Raw genomic sequence first — 15,520 nt, forward strand, 5'->3', positions numbered from 1 at the left:
CCTCCAGCTCCGGAGGGAGAACAAGCATGGACTCGGGTGGGAGAGCACGAGCACACGGGATGTCAGTCTGGCTGGTCAGGGGCTGAGCACATGGGCGTAGCAGTGACACCTTAGGGTCTGGGTCAGTGCCAGCAAGGTGAGTGGCAGGGCAGTCACGCGGGGTCCCAGCCAGGGCTGGGAGTAAGAACTGCCCAGGAAAGCTCATAACTGGAGACCCAGATGTTAGACAGTGACCTCTGGATCAGCCAGTATCTATTTAATGTCTGTCTTCAGCTCCTGGCTGAAGCCACAGGTGGAGAGAGGAGGGTAATATAGAAGCTATGGAAAGTGGAACTGCTGCCCTCATGGAGCCCTCCTTCCTGGGGAGATGAGCCCGAAACCCAGAGAATCAGACTGGGACAGTAGGTCCTGGCCACGGGGTGTCCCTGGCATCCCCCTGTCCTGGGACCTGGCAGACCAGGAGGCCCAAACTGACACTGCAAAAAGGCTTGAGTTTAGGGACCCAACTCTGCTGCTTTGCTGGCAGTGTGAGCTTGAGCAAGGCACTTAACCCTGGGTTTGTCATGCACTTAGAGTTTACAAGACTCTTTGTGCCATTTACCCTTCCTTCCTCCATGCAATGGGATATTTGGACAAGGGCCTGAAGTCCCTCCAGCACCAGTCTTGTATAGTTGTACACAAATCAGCAGAAGACAGTCTGTAAGGGTTAAATTAGTAATTCAGAGAACAAGGAGAGCAGTGCAATGGTCAAATACCAGGGAAGGCTTCACCAGGCAAAGGCGGCCAAGGGGCCCTTGAAGGGCAGGTGAACTTTCTTTCCCCATCAAGCAGTCTTGATGGGGCTGATCTTGCTAGCCGCCAGTCCTCTCATGGCCTCATCCAGGTGAGCTCTGTAGAGATGGGAAGGCAGGAGGAGCAAAGGCCGGAGATGTGTCGTGGTGAGGGTCTGGCTTGTGTGGAGGGTTCGTGGTTCTGGGAGGATCGGGTTGGATGAGAACGGAGAAACCAAGCGACAAAGGGCCACAGGTGCCTCACCCGAGGCCCTGACCCGGGTCGGCTCGGGCTGTGTGAGTGGACTCAGGTGGGCTGCAGTTGCCTCAGCACCTGGTTTCCTGCTGCCCAGCCCAGCCCTCACCCAGCTCTCCCTCCGTGTCCCTGGGATCAGGTGCGCGATTACACCTCCTGGGCAGCCCGCGTGCGCCAGGACCTGCAGGTGGAGGAGAGTTCGCAAGAGCCCAGCAGTGGCCCGCTGAAGCTCAATGCCCACCAGTGGCTCCAGGCGGAGCTGGAGGCCCGGGAGAAGCTGTGGCAGCAGGCCGCCCAGCTGGGCCAGCAGGCACTCCTGGCTGCAGGGACACCCACCAAGGAGGTGGGTCCCCTTTCCTGGTGCCCCCACATACCCTAGCTGACCTAGCCTGTGCCTGGCCACCTGGTGCCCCGTCCTACTGTGCCATGCTGACCTCTCCTCAGGAGCTTCCCTTAGGATCCAGTCCTCACCTCACCCACACTGCCCTCCCCAACTGAGGCTCCTCATGTGTCCATCCCCAGGTCCAGGAAGAGCTTCGAGCCCTGCAGGACCAGAGGGACCAGGTGTATCAGGCCTGGGCACGGAAGCAAGAGAGGCTGCAGGCCGAGCAGCAGGAGCAGCTCTTCCTCAGAGAGTGCGGCCGCCTGGAGGAGATCCTCGCGGCCCAGGAGGCAGGTCCCCTCCCACCCTCACACTCCGCACAGCCTCCTGCTCCTCCTTTCCATTCCCCTCTCTGCTCAGTCCCTTTCCTCCTGCCTCTCTGGCTTTTTCTCTAATATGGGGCAGCTGTGCACAAGTCCTTCTAGGTGGCCACGGTGAAGCACTGAGGCCCCTGAGCGTCCACTGACATCCTCAGCCCCTATCCCAGACTGAGCTCCAAGGAAGTTGGCCAGAGGCTGGTCATGCTCCCCACATGGTGCAGAGGTTGAGGTGTCGCAGCCTCCCAACCTGGGCTCCCACTCCTCCTCACAGCTCCTCGCCAAGCTCAGGGGGCACTCCTGAGGCCCTGCCACACCCAGAGTGCCCATGGGCACAGACTGCAGCTGGAGGGGCTGGCTGGCTGGAAGGCTTGGTGGCCTCTTTGACTTTTCTGTGGATCCAGGTCTCCCTGAAAACCAGTGCCTTGGGGAGCTCGGTGGAAGAGGTAGAGCAGTTGATTCACAAGCACGAGGTCTTCCTGAAGGTTCTGACTGCCCAGGACAAGAAGGTAATGGACTCAGGAGGTCTGGGCGTGGTCAGAGTGTGGGGGTCAGGAGAGAGTCCTGAAGGGGGTCACAGGGCGCTCGGTGCATTCCCGGAGGCAGTGCTGATGAGCCTGCGAGGCTGGGGGCCTGGTTGGGGTTGACTGAGCAAGTTGTATGTGTGGCTCAAGAAGAGGGCCCAGGGGGCGATGGGCCACACTGCAGAGACCCACACGGGGCATTCGGCTCTGTCCACACCGTGTGGTCCTTGGGGAGCAGACTGGTCTGGCTTGTGGCTGGGAGGATCAGACACCCCTCAGCCATGTGGGGCTGAGGAAAGGGCTCCGGGGCCCTCGAAGAAAGGACTGTGAGCCCTGCGGGCCAGGCCCTGCCCCAGCCCAGGATGGGAGAGCAGCAGTTGTGCCCCTGCCCCACAGGAGGCAGCCCTGCGTGAGCGGCTGAAGATGCTCCGGCGCCCCCGGGTGCGGGACCGGCTTCCCATCCTGCTGCAGCGCCGGGCCAGAGTGAAGGAGCTGGCGGAGAGCCGGGGACACGCCCTGCACGCCTCCCTGCTGATGGCCAGCTTCACCCGGGCCGCAACCCAGGTCAGAGGGCACCCCCAGCCCAGGGCCTTCCACTGGAACCACACTCGACAGTTTTCAGCCGCCTTCACACCACAACACTGTGAGGCGGAAACAGGTTCAGGGGGTGGATGGCTTTCCCAGAGGCTGTGCTGGAGCCCAGAACATGGGATCTAAGCCCCTTTGTGTGGAGACCCCACCAGTGTCCCAGCTCTAGCAGGGCCAGGGCAAGAGAGGTGGGGAAGGGAGCAGGGCAGCCCAGAGCCCCAGTAGTAGGGGCCACACCTCCAAAACAAGAGCCCACCCAAGGCCCTGCCCAGCTGCCTCCTGCAGCAACCTTCCGGAGCTAGAACCTTCAGGGCACATTTACCAGGTGCTGCCCGCCCCACCCCTGAGGCCAGCCTCCTGTGAATGGCTGGGGGCTAGGCCTGTGGTGTCTGGGGCCCGAGGCTGCAGAACATCACAGCATTCATGTCCCACCCCCACCAGGCTGAGGACTGGATCCAGGCGTGGGCCCAGCAGCTGAAGGAGCCGATCTCTCCTGGGGACCTGAGAGATAAGCTGAAGCCCCTGCTGAAACACCAGGCCTTTGAGGCTGAAGTCCAGGCCCGTGAGGAGGTCATTACCTCTGTTGCCAAGGTAACAACTGGGCCCTCAGCCCCATGCCTGCCCCAAAGTGTGGCCCAGGGGCGATGTCGGTCTTAGGAGGAAGGGCAGCAGGCAAGATGTCCTGTGTCCCCTCTCTCCCTCCAGAAGGGAGAGGCTCTCCTGGCACAGAGTCACCCTCGAGCGGCAGAGGTCTCCCAGTGGCTGCAGGGCCTGCGGAAGCACTGGGAGGACCTGAGGCAGGCAGTGGCCCTCAGAGGCCAGGAGCTGGAGGACAGGCGGAACTTCCTGGAGTTTCTGCAGAGAGTGGACCTCGCAGAGGCCTGGATCCAGGAGAAGGTGTAGCCCCAGCTGGGCGGGGGCTGAGATGGGGGGAGGAGCCCTCCCTTGACAGGAGGGAGCCCCAGCAGCAGGTGCCAGGAACCTGGGCTGGTGCTCAGAGCGCTCCCTCCCCACCCTCGGCCTTCACAGGAGGTGACAATGAATGTTGGTGACCTGGGCCAGGACCTGGAGCACTGCCTGCAGCTCCGACGGCGGCTCCGTGAATGCCGAGGAACCTCGGCTGGGGTGAGGGGGCCTTGCTGGGTAGAGGTTGGCCATGCATCCCGCACTGAAAAGCCAGTTGAGAGCAGGGAAAGAGTGTGGGCTGTAGGGCAGGGCGTGGGCTCCATGCGTGCTCCTCCCATGCCCACAGGCAGGCTCCCTCCTCTCACCTGCCTTCACTCCTTCCTCCTTAGAATGGGGGTAGCACCCACCTCAGAGGTAAGAGAGCACGTATGTGGTGTGGCAGGTATGTGAATCTCTAGCTGTGATAAAACTGCATAGACCTGACCCCCACTGCCACGCACAGAGGCATACTTGCAAAAACTGATAAAATCTGAATGAAGACTGGTCTACTTGGTAGTATTACACCGTCAGCTTTGTGGTTTTAATGTTATCGTTATATAGGATGCTGTTGTAAGGGAAGCTGGGGAAGGGCACATGGACCTCTCCGCAGGACTTTTGCAATTTCTTGGGCATCTATAATTATTTCAAAAAATCTTAAAAAGATAGGACATATGCCTGGATGTGGCGGATAATCAGCACCCGCCTTCAGTGTGACTATTTCAGCGTCTCAGCATCTCCTCCTTACCCCACACCCGCTCCCTCACACATACACACACCAAACATCTATTTCTCTTATGTGGTATACAGGAAAAAAAAACGGCAAATGTATTGACAATCAGGTGTTAAAGACCAAATGTGCTAACCTTGTCCCCCGGTACATGTATGTATTACTTTTTAAGAGGCGGCAGTGCTTAAACCTAAGACATCCCTTGCTAATGGTGGAATTTCACAGACGCTGTGCCAGATGCTGTAGTAGGAAGAGAGCTAGACTCTAAAGGAGCTGGGCTTGAATCCTGGCTCTGCCACAAAGGCGCCACGTTAGCCTCTGAGCTCTGCTCCAGCGTCTATAAAAGGAGGGGAATGTCCTTCCCTGCCTACCTTGCATGAGGCACTTCATAGGAAAGTGCTTTGGAAATTTAAACAAGCTCTACAGATGCCAGAGGCAGGAGACCTGCAATCGCACCCTGCAGTGGACCCCTCCCTGTGTACCTTTAAACCCCCCCAGTGTCCAAGCAGCACCAGCCTCAGCTCAGACGAGTCCTGGGGTGGGGACACCCAAACCCCAGGAAGCCAGAGCTCACTGTTCCATTCCACAACCTCCCTTTGCCTCTCTTCATCCAAGAAGCTGAATTTTCATTTTAAAAGTTTCTGTGGCTGGGCACAGCGGCTCACGCTTGTAATCCCAGCAGTTTGGGAGGCCAAGGCAGGCAGATCACTTGAGGTCAGGAGTTTGAGACTAGCCTGGCCAACATGGTGAAACTCCATCTCTACGAAAAATACAAAACTTAGCCGGGCTTGGTGGCAGGCACCTGTAGCACCAGCTACTCGGGAGGCTGAGGTAGGAGAATCACTTGAACCGCGGAGGTGGAGGTTGCAGTGAGCTGAGATTGTGCCACTGCAACAACAATGCAACAGAGGGAGACTCCGTCTCAAGAGTTTCTGTTAGTGAGCATGTGCCCACTCTCCCCCTCCTACATGGTACCCACTGCAGGGATCCCATTTTCTGGCCTTAGAGATGACTCTGGGGCTGCAGGCTCCAAGCTGATCTTGCTCACTTCACCTGGACGGGGTGACCTCAGGCACCTGCCACAGTAGAGGAGGCAGGAGGCAGTTCCTCCCACTGCCCAAATATGCTGTTCCTCGTGCTCTGGGGCCCAGGCTTGCTCCCAGTGCCCGCTGAGGTGGGAAGAAGGGGCTCTGCGTGGGGGGTGCCAATGCCCTCACCCGTACCTCCCCTGCAGGACACAGTGGGTGATGCCCGCATCAGGAGCATCAGTGACTTGTCACTGCAGCTCAAGAACCGGGACCCTGAGGAAGTCAAGATCATCTGCCAGCGGCGAAGCCAGCTCAACAACAGGCCAGTCCCAGGCTGAGGAGAACCAAGGGGCTGGGAGAGGGGTGGAAGGCCACCTCAGGCTCCACATTACACCACCACCCCTTGGCCAGGTGGGCGAGTTTCCATGGCAACCTGCTCCGGTACCAGCAGCAGCTCGAAGGGGCCCTGGAGATACACACATTGTCCCGAGAGCTAGACAATGTCACCGAGAGGATTCAGGAGAAGGTACATGGTGGAAAGAGGTCCTGGCGGGGGCTGTGAGCAAATGCAGTCAGGGGAGGGGGCGCTGCCTAGAGTCTCCCATGCGTCTCCCATGCGTCTCCCCTCTCACTGACCTCTCCTGTTCAGCTGGGTACTTGGAGGTGCGTCCCATCAGGTCTGCACCAGGGACATCTGATGGGCTGGCCCTCGGGATCAACTCAGGACCATAGAAGCACCCATTGCAAGCTCAGTGGGGGCTTCCCTGTCTCCTTTCCCCCCCCAGATCCTGGTCCCCAGATATATGGCAGGTCCAGAGGCCAGAAAACACCCTCTCTGTTTCCTCCCATCTCTGAGGAAGCCCAAACCCTCAGGAGATTTGCCCTGGGACTGGGTACACAACCATAGAGCCCCGGGCTGGAATCTGGCAGGGTTAGAACCCGGTTTAGGAAGCCCTCATGTGAAACAGGTGCTGCCTGTGGTGGGCACGCCTGGCTGTTTCCTCTGCTGGCTCCTGCCCTCAGATGACGGCACAGGCCTGTCTGCCCAGGCCTGTCTGTCTATCCTTGCTCTATTTTCTTTCTCACTCCTCAAGGGATGAGAGTCGAGTGAGACAGTGTACAGGGAAGCAGCACACACGTGAGGTTCTCCCCTCAGAGGAGACTCCAAATCCAGAGTTGCTCCTCTGAATCATCCCCTCACATAAGGAAGAGATCTCTGGCCCTCAAAGCCGGGGCCAGGAAATCACGCTGGGGACTTGCTGTACACACAGAAGCCACTGGCCAGGCCCTTTGCCAGGAAGGAGGAGCCGAAGCAAAGGCCTAGCAGGTAACTGGCCGTGCCCCTCCCCCAGGAAGCCCTGATCCAGGCCCTGGACTGCGGGAAGGATCTGGAGAGCACGCAGAGGCTGCTGCGGAAACATGAGGAGCTGGAGCGGGAAGTGCACCTCATCCAGGCCCAGGTGGAGGTGCGCAGCTGGCTGTGGAGCTGGGCCCAGGGCACCTCCTCAGTGGGACCCTAGTCAGAAGCGGGGAGGAGGGGCTTTGCGATGCCAGGGTGGCCCAGGGCTCCCCTGCCCCAGCCTCTGACCCTGGCTTCCCCCACAGTCCCTAGAGCATGAAGTGGGCCGCCTCTGCCAGAGAAGCCCTGAGGCAGCCCACAGCCTCAGACACAGGCAGCAGGAGGTAGCCGAGAGCTGGTGGCAGCTCCTGAGCAGGGCCCAGAAGCGGTATGAACCCCGCAGGCCTTGCCCTCGCCGACCCATCCTCCAGCACCTCAGTCCCTACACCTCCCCTCAGCCCCTAGGATTCCTTCTCCACCCTTCAAATAACTGCACTGTCCTCCCAGTAACTCCCAGCCCGTGGGCCCTCCTGTGGTTGAGGGGATTAAGGGACAGAAGATACCAGTGAGCACAGGGCAGAGGGGTTTGAAGGCCTGGGGACTAGCTGATAAGCGCTGTGGGCAGGAGGGAGGCACTGGATGCCTTGCACCAAGCTCAGGAACTCCAGGCAACGCTGCAGGAATTGCTGGTCGGCGCCCAGAGGCTGCGGGCTCAGATGGACACGAGCCCCGCTCCTCACAGCCCTGTGGAAGCCCGGCATATGTTAGAAGAGCATCAGGAGCGCAAGGTGAACGGGCAGCTGGCCCAAGCCTTTCCCAGGCCCTCACCTCTGCCCTGCCCTCCCCTTCCTCTCATCCCCTTGCTCTTGGGCCTCCTGAGTGTCCCGCCCTGCCTGCCTCCTCCAGCCTCCCACTCCTCAGCTGTTTCCCCACCTCTCTCCTGCCTGCTGGGCTGCTTCCAGCCCCCAGTGATCTGAACCCAGTCCTGTTCCAGGCCGAGCTGGACTCCTGGGCAGACAGCTTCAGCCTGGCCCGAAGCACTGGGCAGCGACTGCTCACAGCGGGGCACCCCTCCAGCTCCGACATTCGCCAGGCGCTGGCTGGCTTAGAACAGGAGCTGAGCAGCCTGGAAGGGGCCTGGCAGGAGCACCAGCTGCAGCTGCAGCAGGCCCTGGAGCTACAGGTAGGCACAGTCCCATCTCCAGCCTGCATCTTGCCCCACCCAACAGGGCCTGTACTGACCCCACAGCCTCTGGTCAAGGCTAAGGCTGGAGGGGCTGCCGTGCCAGGGACTTCCCCACCACTCAGCACTCTTGCCTTCCAGGACCCTGGTTCCCCAACCTGTGCCGCTGGAACGGTCACTCCAACTGCAGTGGCTGGACCCTCCGCCCACTGTCTCTTGCCTTTTCCTTTGTTCTCAGCTGTTTCTGAGCTCCGTGGAGAAGATGGAACGTTGGCTTTGCAGCAAGGAAGACTCCCTAGCCAGTGAGGGTCTATGGGTAGGTGCCCAGCAGGAATGGGCAGGAGGGGGGACTTACAAGAGCAGCATTAGGGGTCAAACGAGCCAGTGCTGCCTGAGCTCCCCAGACCAGGGATCCTCCCCTTCTGGGGCACCTCCCCATCCTGGGCCACATCCGTCACAGGGCAGTTACTTACCCATCATCTGGAGCAGTTCCCATGCAGCTGTGGGCAGGCCCCACTGCGAACACCAAGGAGCTTCTAGAGTGCCTGTGTGGGCCTGACCCATGCTTGCCGCCTCGCCCCTGCCCTCCTCGCTTCCCAAATGCCTAGAGGTTTGCTTTTCCCACCACTGCCCCAACCCTGAAGCAGACAAGTGTAACTTATAGGAGACCTCAGAGGATAACTGGGGACTAACATAGTCCTCCGGAGAGAGCAGAGGAGGGAGCTTTCACCTTACATGAAAAAGCTCTGCCTGCCTTGGAGATTCTGGCTCTTGATCCCTATCCCAAATGCCTCCCCTGGCTGGGAATCACTGTCCTAAAGCTGGAAACAGCCTTGAGGGATGTGAGGGATGTGAGGGATGATGTGTTTGGGCGGAGCAGCCGCTCTGTGGATGAGCATTTGGTAGGATGGTTCTAGGTGGGAAGGCAGGTAGCCTGGGATGGGAGGGGAAGCCTCATGGACAGTATCGGGTTCCCCACTCCCACCAGGACCCCTTGGACCCCATGGAGCCCCTTCTGTGGAAGCACAAGATGCTGGAGCGGGACCTGGAGGTGCAGGCGGGAAAGATCAGCACTCTGGAGGCCACGGCCCGCGGCCTGCACCACGGTGGGCACCCTGAGGCCCAAAGTGCCCTGGGCAGGTGCCAGGCCATGCTTCGAAGGTAGCGGTGGCTCTGGGGTGAGGGGTGCTGTGGGCGGGCTGGCACAGGCATCTGGCATCCCGGTTCTTCCCTTCCCACTCTTCCACTACTTGGCCCAGGCTCACCAGCCTTTTCCAAGGACTGAAGTCAGATGCCGGGGGTCCCCACCACCCCGGCCCTGCAATGTGTCTGCCTGTTATGGACATCAAACACCACGTGGAAAATCCCACTTCCTTCTTCATTCAGTTGAGATCAAAGGGAGTTTAAAGAGAGGCTTATGCTAGGAGACCAAGGGGAAACCATCTCACAAAACGGAAGGTTGCAGGGCACAGAGGTCAAGCATCGGCCTTCCAGGGTCACAGTCCTGAGTCCCTGTGCTGCTCACTAATGGCAGGACTCAGACAAGTTCCTCCTCATGGCAGCTGAGCCTCACATCCTGGGCTTTAAGGGCTGTGATGAGGACGAAAGCACGGTGCTGGCCCCACAGGCAGGCTAGCAGAAGTCTTAGCTCGTCTGACTGAAGTTCAGACACAGATGCATGTGACCTGCACGGCCCATGAGACCCCAGCTCTGCGGTTTTTTTCCCTGTAAAAGCTCATCGGGTTTGGCTGCTTCATGCAGCTCCTCAGACTTTTAGATCAAGGCAGATACGGTCAAAAGCCAGATCCCAGACTGGTGGGGGCTTTTGTCCTTCTCAGAGAGCCGATCAGAGAGTCAGCCAGCACCCACAAATGCCGTGGCTCCTTGTGCTGGTGTCCTGGCAGTGGTCAGGGCCACCCCCTCCCCATTCTTGCAGGTGGACCACACCTGGGTACCTGTGGAGGTCTTTGAATTAATGGAATGCAAACTTTGCTGGTCTCTGTCACCACCCCCTCCCCCCAGTCACCTTAGGTGGTTCCTGGCAGGCTCAGCTTCCCCCAGCACAGTGCCACCCTGACTTCTAGCCCCTGGCTTCTGCCCTCCTGCAGGAGGCAGATCTTCCCCCCGTGCTTGTGTCTGCCCGTTTTCTCCTCTCATAAGGTCACACTGGATTAGGACCCACCCATATGACCTCATTTTCACTTAATTACCTCTTTTAAAGACGCTGTCTCCAAAAACACTTCTGGAGTTAGGCCTTCAACATAAGAACTCAGGGGTACAGGCTGGGTGCAGTAGCTCACGCAGGTAAACCCAGCACTTTGAGAGGCCGAGGCAGGTGGATCATTTGAAGTCAGGAGTTCAAGACCAGCCTGGCCAACATGGGGAAACCTTGCCTCTACTAAAAATACAAAATTTAGCTGGGCGTGGAGGCGTGAGCCTGTAGTCCTAGCTACTCGGTAGGCTGAGGCAGAAGAACTGCTTGAACCCGGGAGGTGGAGGTTGCAGTGAGCAGAGATTGTGCCACTACACTCCAGCCTGGGTGACAGAGTGAGACTCTGTCTCAAAAACAAAAACAAACTTGGGGGTACAAGATCCGGCCCATAACAGACACAAATACAGAGGGGGAGTGCAGTGTATCTTTATTCCAAAGGAAACTCCAAACTCGGAGTATATTCATACCCGAGAAAGCTTAGGCTGGACAGGCACCCCACCCGGCCCCGGGGGTGGCTCCAGGCCCATGAGCCTCTCCTCCCGGCAGGAAGGAGGTGCTCTTCAGGCAAGCCGGGACCCGCCGCCATCGCCTGGAGGAGCTCCAGCAGCTGCAGGCCTTCCTGCAGGACTCCCAGGAGGTTCGCCTCGCTTGGAGAGGGAGGCGGTCATGGTGGGGAAGGAGTTGACCCAGGGAAAGGCCACCCTTCCTCTGGGGTATCCCAGAGGTCGGGGGAAGGGGAAAGCCCTAGACAGCAGGCCTGTCCTCCCCATGTGCCCAGGTGGCCACATGGCTGAGGGAGAAGAACCTGGTGGCCTTGGAGGAGGGTTTGCTGGACACAGCCACGCTGCCAGCGCAGTTACGGAAGCAGCAGAATTTCCAGGCGGAGCTGGACGCGAGCATGCACCAACAGCAGGAGCTGCAGCGGGTGAGGCCCTGCGGGCAGGAGGGTGGTGGGACAGCTCTCCAGGCAGAGCACAGGACAGTCCCCCAGAGCTGGTGCTGAACCACAGTAATGGTGGCCAGCATTATCCAGTACTTTCTGTGTGCAGGCACCTGGCTAAGCGGTTGTGTAGGCAAAGTGTAGTAAGAAGCAGTTGCTTCCCCGGGGCAGGGGCACCCTTTCCAAAAATGGCACCTTTTCAGTAATTTTAAAGATAACATTTTGTTGTGAACAGGACATAGCCAGCAGTCCTGTGAGTGAAGGAGTCAAAACATAGCCACTTTGAGACAGGGTCTTGCTCTGTCGCCCAGGCTGGAGTGCAGTGGCAAGATCTTAGCTCACCGCAACCTCCGCCTCCCAGGCTCAAGTGATCTTCCCAGCTCAGCCTCCCAAGTAGCTGGGATCACAGGCCCACACCACCACATCTGGCTACTTTTTTGTATTTTTGGTAGAGATGGGGTTTCTCCATGTTGTCCAGGCTGGTGTCAAACTCCTGAGCTCAGGCGATCCACCCACCTCAGCCTCCCAAAGTGCCGGGATTACAGGAATGAGCCACTGTGCCCAGCATAGCACTTTTTAAGACCTTGTCTATTCCACCTGCAAAGGCAGGTCCTGACCCCAGGTTGGCTCCTTCTGATATAAATCACCCTGCTAAGTATTTTATATGACTTATCTCATTTAAACAAAATAACCATTATTTTCTCTATGATACGGATGAGGAAAATGAGGCTTAGGTAAAAAAAGTTGCTCAAGATCATGCAGCTGGACCGCAGGGACTCTGCAGCTGTAGTGCTGGTGGTCAGAGTCAACACAAGTGCCCTGGTACCAGCAGTCCTGAGTCCACAAGGTGTGTTTCATGTTGTGGCTGCAGGAGGGACAGAGGCTGCTGCAGGGGGGCCATCCAGCCTCAGAGGCCATCCAGGAGCGACTGGAGGAGCTGGAAGCACTCTGGGGTGAGCTGCAAGACAACTTCCAGAAGAAGGTGGCCAAGCTCCAGAAGGCCTGCGAGGTGAGGTTGTGCAGGCCGAGGGGCGGCTGGCCGGGCTTCAAGCCTCTCCCCTCCTGCCTACCTCACTTTCTACCCTAGGCCCTGCATCTGCGGCGGAGCATGGAGGAACTGGAGAACTGGCTGGAGCCCATCGAAGTTGAGCTGAGAGCCCCCACTGTGGACCAGGCCCTGCCTGGGGTGGGCGAGCTCCTGGGCACACAGAGGGAGCTGGAAGCAGCAGTGGACAAGAAGGCTAGGCAGGCTGAGGCACTGCTGGGCCAGGCCCAGGCCTTCGTGAGGGAAGGCCACTGCCTTGCCCAAGACGTGGAAGAGCAGGCCCGGCAGCTGCTTCAGAGGTAGATCCACCCGTGCCCTCAGCTTCTCTTCCCTGCCTTCCTGGAGGGACACCCACCCCTGCCCCTAACTGATGTCTTCTCACTTTCTCCCCTTGCCCATGGTGAGGGCCACGGCTGGGTGATCTGTGTCACCAGGTATCCCTAATACTGACACCCTGGTCCCTGCCTCCCTTGGTCCCACCCTCCACCGCTGCAGGTTCAAGAGCCTGAGGGAGCCCCTGCAGGAGCGCAGGACGGCCCTGGAGGCCCGGAGCCTCCTCTTGCAGTTCTTCAGGGACGCTGATGAGGAAATGGCCTGGGTGCAGGAGAAGCTGCCTCTGGCCGCTGCCCAGGACTACGGCCAGAGCCTGAGTGCGGTGCGGCACCTGCAGGAGCAGCACCAGGTGTGGGCCCACCCGGGGAGAGCCGGCCTCGCACATGAGCAGGGCTTCTCAGCCAAGGAAACGGCACTCTCTGGGCCCAGCCAGGAACTCTCTGCCTGTGGGGGCTTTTGGGATGCCCTGGATTCTTTGGGAGTCATGGGGACAGGGAACTCCTTGGGGACAAGTTAGTGGGGTCCTGTGAAACTTCGAGCACAACTGTGGGAGTCCCCCAAGGGTCAGCAACATCCGCATCCTCCTGCCTCCTCCCCCACAGAACCTGGAGAGTGAGATGAGCAGCCACGAGGCTCTGACCCGGGTGGTGCTGGGCACTGGGCACAAGCTGGTGCAGGCTGGGCACTTTGCCGCCCACGAGGTGGCCACCCGGGTGCAGCAGCTGGAGAAGGCCATGGCCCACCTACGGGCAGAGGCGGCGCGGAGGCGGCTTCTGCTGCAGCAGGCTCAGGAGGCCCAGCAGTTTCTGACTGAGGTGAGAGGACTGATGGGCAGGGCACAGCAGGCAGGCCTGGAACACAGGGCGAGTGCGGCCGGGAGGTAACTCCGGGCCTGGGCACCTTTCGTCTCCTCCACTCAGTGGTCTTCCTGCCCCCAAGGGCTTCCTTCCACATGTTTCCCAGAACACAGCTGCTGGCTGGGTTGGCTTTTGTCTTTTTTCCCTCTAGACCAGTGGTTCTCAACCAGGGCTTTACATGAGAATCACCTGGAACCTTCCCTGGACGATTATACCTCAATTACTTCAGAATGGTGAATACAATTGTAAAGGAAGAAAAACTGAAGTAAATGAAGTAAATAGGCTAATAAATGAAAGGGAGAAACACTGCAAGGAATATTTGCTAAAACTTGGTTTTATTAAGTGACAAAAACAAAATCTATGCCTATGAACCAAGAATAAAATGTCTATTTTGCATAGAAAAAAACAATCACCTGGACCCTTTACAAAACACTGCCGCTCTGGCTGTGTTCCGGACCAGATGAGGCTGCTTAGGAGTGGGGCCAGGCCAAGGGAGCAGGACAGCTCCCAGGTGATTCCCATGTGCAGCCAGGCTGAGAATCGTGGCTATAAATCCTGAGCCCTGGAGGGTGCCCCGGGAAAACGGATCTCCACTCTGACCCCAGCTCCTGGAGGCGGGATCCTGGCTGGCCGAGCGGGGCCATGTCCTGGACAGCGAGGACATGGGCCACAGTGCTGAGGCCACACAGGCCCTTCTGCGGCGGCTGGAGGCCACCAAGAGAGACCTGGAAGCGTTCGGCCCACGCATCGAGCGGCTGCAGCAGACAGCAGCACTCCTGGAGAGCAGGAAGAACCCAGAAAGGTGGGCGGGAGCCACACCATCGGGGAAGGAGCAGAGAGAAGCCCCCTACAGAGGTGGCAGGAGACTGCTCCAGCCTGGAGAGGAAGGGCTGCAGTCCAGGCTGTCGCTCTCTTCCCGCAGCCCCAAGGTGCTAGCCCAGCTGCAGGCAGTTCGGGAGGCCCACGCAGAGCTGCTGCGGAGGGCGGAGGCCAGGGGGCACGGTCTGCAGGAGCAGCTGCAGCTACACCAGCTGGAGCGAGAGACCTTGCTCCTCGACGCCTGGCTGACCACTAAGGCAGCCACCGCCGAGTCCCAGGACTATGGGCAGGACCTGGAGGGCGTCAAGGTGAGTCACTCCTGAGCAAACCTCACGGGGAGTGGGCAGAGGCCGAGGAAGGCCTGCCTTGGGATGAAAGGGTTGCTGGGGAGTCAGCAGAAAGAAGCCTGGAGAGGGTGTCCTAGGGAGGATCCCGATGGTTCCAGAACCTGGGTTGAGAGATTTCAGAGCCATCAGTCTGCTGAGCTCTTCATGAGCTTTGAGAGTTCATGATACCATCTCGAGTGACCCTGCTGGGCCTCACACCTTTGCAGGTGCTGGAAGAGAAGTTTGATGCTTTCAGAAAGGAAGTGCAGAGCCTGGGCCAGGCCAAGGTGTATGCCCTGAGGAAATTGGCAGGCACCCTAGAGCGGGGTGCACCCAGGTGCTATCCCCACATCCAAGCCCAGAGGAGCCGCATTGAGGCCGCTTGGGAGAGGTTGGACCAAGCGATAAAAGCCCGCACAGAGGTAGGTGACCACAGGCCGGGCCGAGCTAAGGGGTGTCAGAGTCTTCAAAAAATCCCTCTAAGCTCCCCCTACCACAGGCTTTGGTTCCAACAAGACACACAGCCTGCTGGCCTCAAGTGAATGCGCCTTCTCCCTCACCTGCTCAGCTTTCTTCCAGGACTTGGCTGCAGCCCAGGACATTCCATCTCTGTAGATCCTGGGCTGGGGCTGCCTCCTGAGCTGACCCTGTCCCCCAGCCCCATGAGAGGCACTGCAGGTGGTACTGCCAGGGTCAGCCAGATCCCCAAGAACCGGCCTGCTCCCTCACGTGGACCCAACACCTCGCGTCTGCCTTTCCCTGAGATGCACATGAGGCCCTCTCCTCTCCCCGCCCTCCCCACCCCCTGGCCTGCCACAGACCCACATCATCATGTTCACTGAGGGCCGCAGCATGGTGGATGGTTTCTGTACCTGGGGACACATCAAGCCCCATGGTCCTCCTTGTTCAAAAGGAGGTGGCCCAGAAGG

At 59.1% G+C, this 15,520-nt stretch overlaps 1 protein-coding gene across 2 annotated transcripts in view; it reads left to right on the forward strand.

Moving 5' to 3' along the window:
- SPTBN5 (spectrin beta, non-erythrocytic 5) overlaps positions 1–15,520 on the forward strand; it is a 45,293-nt gene that overhangs the window by 23,487 nt on the left and 6,286 nt on the right. For both annotated transcript variants that reach the window (XM_030814252.1, XM_030814253.1), the window contains exons 32-55: positions 1,166–1,369; positions 1,549–1,698; positions 2,130–2,234; positions 2,646–2,813; positions 3,279–3,428; positions 3,543–3,734; positions 3,867–3,962; positions 5,744–5,859; positions 5,949–6,063; positions 6,890–7,003; positions 7,143–7,264; positions 7,502–7,664; positions 7,871–8,059; positions 8,298–8,375; positions 9,048–9,220; positions 10,818–10,908; positions 11,050–11,196; positions 12,083–12,220; positions 12,299–12,555; positions 12,752–12,938; positions 13,192–13,404; positions 14,052–14,248; positions 14,369–14,573; positions 14,819–15,013. In XM_030814252.1, coding sequence (XP_030670112.1) covers positions 1,166–1,369; positions 1,549–1,698; positions 2,130–2,234; positions 2,646–2,813; positions 3,279–3,428; positions 3,543–3,734; positions 3,867–3,962; positions 5,744–5,859; positions 5,949–6,063; positions 6,890–7,003; positions 7,143–7,264; positions 7,502–7,664; positions 7,871–8,059; positions 8,298–8,375; positions 9,048–9,220; positions 10,818–10,908; positions 11,050–11,196; positions 12,083–12,220; positions 12,299–12,555; positions 12,752–12,938; positions 13,192–13,404; positions 14,052–14,248; positions 14,369–14,573; positions 14,819–15,013 — 3,765 coding nt within the window. The remainder of the gene's footprint in view (positions 1–1,165; positions 1,370–1,548; positions 1,699–2,129; positions 2,235–2,645; positions 2,814–3,278; positions 3,429–3,542; positions 3,735–3,866; positions 3,963–5,743; positions 5,860–5,948; positions 6,064–6,889; positions 7,004–7,142; positions 7,265–7,501; positions 7,665–7,870; positions 8,060–8,297; positions 8,376–9,047; positions 9,221–10,817; positions 10,909–11,049; positions 11,197–12,082; positions 12,221–12,298; positions 12,556–12,751; positions 12,939–13,191; positions 13,405–14,051; positions 14,249–14,368; positions 14,574–14,818; positions 15,014–15,520) is intronic.

Source organism: Nomascus leucogenys, chromosome 6 (assembly GCF_006542625.1).
Source record: "Nomascus leucogenys isolate Asia chromosome 6, Asia_NLE_v1, whole genome shotgun sequence".
Lineage (NCBI taxonomy): Eukaryota > Metazoa > Chordata > Mammalia > Primates > Hylobatidae > Nomascus > Nomascus leucogenys.